Raw genomic sequence first — 4,045 nt, 5'->3', positions numbered from 1 at the left:
CAGGGCTGTGGGAGAAAAGTGTGTGCGTCACTGCTGTGATTTGAAGGACTGTTTCTGACTCTGGCAGCCTGTGGGTTCCATGCACACGGAATCCTTTGTGCCCTGCTTGGCTTCCGGGGTGTCTTGTGACAGCCACAAGGGAGCGTGTTTATTCTCGGAGCTGGGGTGAGGCAACTGCTCAGACGGTGATGCAACACAGCCGGGGTCCAGCTGTGCCGAGGGCGGGTGTGCCAGCTGGGCCTGGGTGCCGGGCCTCTGCTCTGGGCGGGATGTGCAGCAAGTGTAACCGGCAAAGGGGTGATGCTTTCCCGTGCCTGCCTTCTCTGCACAGCAGCTGGGGGTGTCCCACCACTGGCTTACAGTGAGTGGCCAAGTATATTCAGGCGTAGCCCCACGCTGAGACCATTGTGCCTGCAGAGGCCCTTGTGGCTCATGACAGGGGTTCCGAGGTCACTGGCTCCTGAGCTCGTGGATCTGTTGCTTCCCGTGTCGGGGACGTGCTCCTGGAAGCCTGTCCCTGCCCGTCCATTTCACTTCGCTTCGGAGGACGGCCAGCTGCGGGCACCCGAGGTGGGGGCCATGGGAGCGTGCCTGTCCCACACAGCCCTCTGCTAGAAGGCCCCGGCCTGCTCAGGTCCAGTCAGGGTCCTCTCCTGTGCTGGTGGGGGAGGGGCATGACCTGTCTTCTCAGCCTGCCCAGACAGAGCTGTCACGCAGTAGTCACCATGCGTAGTCAGGTTAGATGGTGGGGAGCACGCTGTGTTGACTGTATTACCGTCGTAGGATCGTAGGGATGGTGTACAATCCATCACCAAGTATTCAATGTGTCCACTCTTTTTTATCTTACATTTTCTCATACAAGGGGTCTTCTAGGTTGCTGGTAGAAATCTGTTCTCGTTCAATTCCATTTTCCCTGCCTGTTTGAAGCCCCTCCTTTACACCGTATGCCTTTGCGCTGCTCTGTAGAGCAGATCAGATGCGAATGAGTCAGCCTCCCCTGGTGGCAGCGAGCGAGCCACAGGCCTGCCTTTGTTGGCCAGCAGAGGCGATCACCTGTGGGTCGGAGGGCAGAGTGAGCACACAGGGGTCTCTTTCATGAGGGAGCAGGTCTAAAGATTGTACGCCTGTGTCTGGCCCCCCTCTGGCTCAAGAGTGCGTGGAGCGTCACTGTACAAACATTTCTTGCCTGCCATGGGTGCACAGCCGTGACCGTCCAGCGATGAGCGGGCTCTCCACATCCCACCCCAGTTGCACTGCGAGCCAGCACCTGTCCCCACTCCGGTGCCTTGTGGAGGGCATCAGGCACCTTAGCACTCCGGCGCCCTGGAGGACAGGGGAGGAGGGCCACAGATTTCCGAGCGGTCTGTCATCGATGGACGCCGGCGGCCACATCTTTCTTCTCGGAGCTGCTTGCTGGTGGGTTTGAACCACCGACCTCTCAGTGCACAGCCCCTGGCAGCTCTCGCCTTGTCCGGCGTGTTCCTGGCTCCAGTGGTAGATTTTCTTGTCTACAGATGGCTCCTGGTCTGCGCTCAGCCTGGCATTTCTCTTCGATTCAGGGGCCCAAACACAGGTGTGGCGCCACCTTTTTGACCTGCGCCCTTCCCTGTGGTCACAGCACGTTTCCCGGGTGCCTCGTCAGACGGCTGCACAGGCAGTGTTTGTAAACCTACCTGAGAATGGAGACCACCTGGGACTTGAATGCTTGCCTGAAATGCAGATTCCAGGGCCTGCCTCAGAGATGGGATGTGCTGTGATTCATAGCTTCGAACTGCTCGGTCCAGTTTGACTCCCCGCTGAGGCTTGCTGTCCACCCAGACAAACGGACTCATCGTCTCCATCTGAGCGAGACCTTCACATGAGCCATGCATCCACCAAGATAGGAGCTGAGGAAAGTTGATGGAAAGTCTCTGGTCCCTCGTACTCCCTGGCTCTAATTACGCACCATCAGCAGGGGCACTGCCGGGTCTAAGAGGCCGGAGGGAGGCCCCACTCGGCTGTGGTCTATTTCTGAAGGGCTGTGAAGAGGCAGTGACTCCTGACGTGGTCTGGGGGCCTCGCCCCTGAAGAGGCCTGTTTTCAGGTCCGTCTTCTCCCCCTGTCCCTGTAGGTCAAAGACCGAGGCCCGGAGGCCACGAGGCGGTTCTTCAACTGGTTTTACTGGAGCATCAACCTGGGGGCCATCGTGTCTCTGGGCGGCATCGCCTACATCCAGCAGAATGTGAGCTTCGTCGTGGGCTATGCCATCCCCACCGTGTGCATCGGCGTGGCCTTCGTGGTCTTCCTCTGTGGCCAGAGCTGCTTCGTCACCAAGCCTCCTGACGGCAGTGCCTTCACGGATGTGTTCAGGATCCTGGCGTACTCGTGCCGCCCCCAGAAGCACGCGGGGAAGCGCAGGGCCAGTGGGTACGTACGGGCCTGGGCCCCTGGCTCAGCAGGGAAGGGTGGGCAGGGGCTGGTGAAGGAGTTCCGGGGCTGGCTCCTCTCTTCTTGCCGAGCAGTTGACAGGCGCCAGAGGCCCCATAGAGCTGCCACAACAGCTTTGCTGGCACTTTCAGAGAGTGACTCTCGTGTGGGGGGAGGCAGCTGCTGCCTGCTGCTGAGCTGGCCAGAGGGAGCCACCTCAGTCCTGGGTGGAGGGATGGCTGCTCACCCTCCAGGAGGTCGTGAAAGCCCAGCACATAGTCTGAGACCTCAGGAAAATGTCCGACATTATTCCAGAGACACTCCCCACTCGGCTCTCCCCTCAGTCAAGTCCGGGAATGCCCCCTGCCTCCACACTCCTGGCCCCTTGGCAGGGCTGCTGCGCCCAGGTGGGCGCTAGCTGAGCAGCCGTGACTGCTCCACATGGGTAGGCAGCACCCCTGCTGGCATGGCAACTGCTGCCTGGGCCCCCAGACAGACCGTGGCTGGCTGGCAGCTCTTCCTGTGGGTTGACAGGCCTGCTTCCTCATAGCCAGGAAAAAGAAGTCGGGTTTCTCTCGCGGGTTAACAAGGACCCTGGTGAGACACATGGGGAGAGGCTGCCTGCAGGGACCCTGGCCGGCACTGTGGGGTTCTGGTTGGATGCTAGCTGCAAGGGGGGGCGGTCCGAACTCACCAGCCATTCCACAGGGGAGAGAGGAGGCTGTCTGTTGGCTCCCTAAAGATTGACTGTGTCGGAAGCCCCGAGTCACGGGAGTTGGCTCTCAGACTCTTGTGTGTCCACCCTGGAGGTCCACCTACCTCAGCCCTGGAGAAAGCCTTGGCTCCCTGCTGGTTTACAGCTGACTTCCCCTCTCAGGTTAGGCCCATCCCTCACTGCAGCTCTGTGTTCCCCTCATTCTCGCACCTGCCCCCTGTTGATCGTTGTCCTCCAGTGGGCTGTGGTATTTGGCAGCTCTCTGAGCAGCCCAGAACAAGTGAGGCTCGCTGCCAGGGCGGTGGGCACTGGCCACTGCTGGCTCCAAGGTTTCTGGCCCAGTCGACCCCTCCATCAGAGGCGGACACTAGACAATTGGCACTCACTGCACAAGCAGCTCCCTTCCAGTTTGGTGGGTGTTTGAGCCACCCCAGGAAGCAGTAGGCTGTGGAAAGCTGATGGCCTACAGAAAATCCCTTCCCTAGGGATTGGGAGCCAGGGCAGCCTTAGGGGCTCACTGTGCCTCTGGCAGGGTCATGGTGAGGCCCTGGGAGGGTGTTGTGCTAGGAGGGGTACAGGGGATGCTGACTGCGCAGGGAGGGTTCTGAAGGCTGTGGGCTGCCCAGCTGGGCCGGGTGCCCAGGCCCCGTGAGCGTGTGTGCGTGCTGGTGGCACTGCTCCCCTCGGCTCTGGGCTTGCGAGAGGACACAGGGCCACCATCATCTCCCTGCCTGTTCCTCCAAGCCTCTCAGGAGACACCAGAGAGCCCCGCAGGAGCTTGCTGGGGAGCAGCAGTCCTAGGGGACCATGTAGAACACACACACACACACACACACACACACACACACACGCAGACACACGGCTGCCTTAAGGCCTTCACAGCAAACAGCACAACAAGACCCCGGAGGGGCTGGTGGGTTCAAA

The 4,045-nt window shown here is 60.4% G+C and overlaps 1 protein-coding gene across 1 annotated transcript in view; it reads left to right on the top strand.

The window, feature by feature from the left end:
• Positions 1 to 725: 725 nt before the first annotated feature.
• The window catches only part of SLC15A4 (solute carrier family 15 member 4), a 9,219-nt gene continuing 5,899 nt past the window's right edge, over positions 726 to 4,045 (top strand). Inside the window, exons 1-2 of the mRNA XM_045296733.1 lie at positions 726 to 737; positions 2,111 to 2,406. Coding sequence (XP_045152668.1) covers positions 726 to 737; positions 2,111 to 2,406 — 308 coding nt within the window. The remainder of the gene's footprint in view (positions 738 to 2,110; positions 2,407 to 4,045) is intronic.

Source organism: Echinops telfairi, unplaced genomic scaffold (genome assembly GCF_000313985.2).
Source record: "Echinops telfairi isolate 266 unplaced genomic scaffold, ASM31398v2 ScPeMD7_7412;HRSCAF=8450, whole genome shotgun sequence".
Lineage (NCBI taxonomy): Eukaryota > Metazoa > Chordata > Mammalia > Afrosoricida > Tenrecidae > Echinops > Echinops telfairi.
The sequence above is the reverse complement of the archived record's forward strand: the minus strand, read 5'-3'. Positions and strand labels throughout refer to the sequence as shown.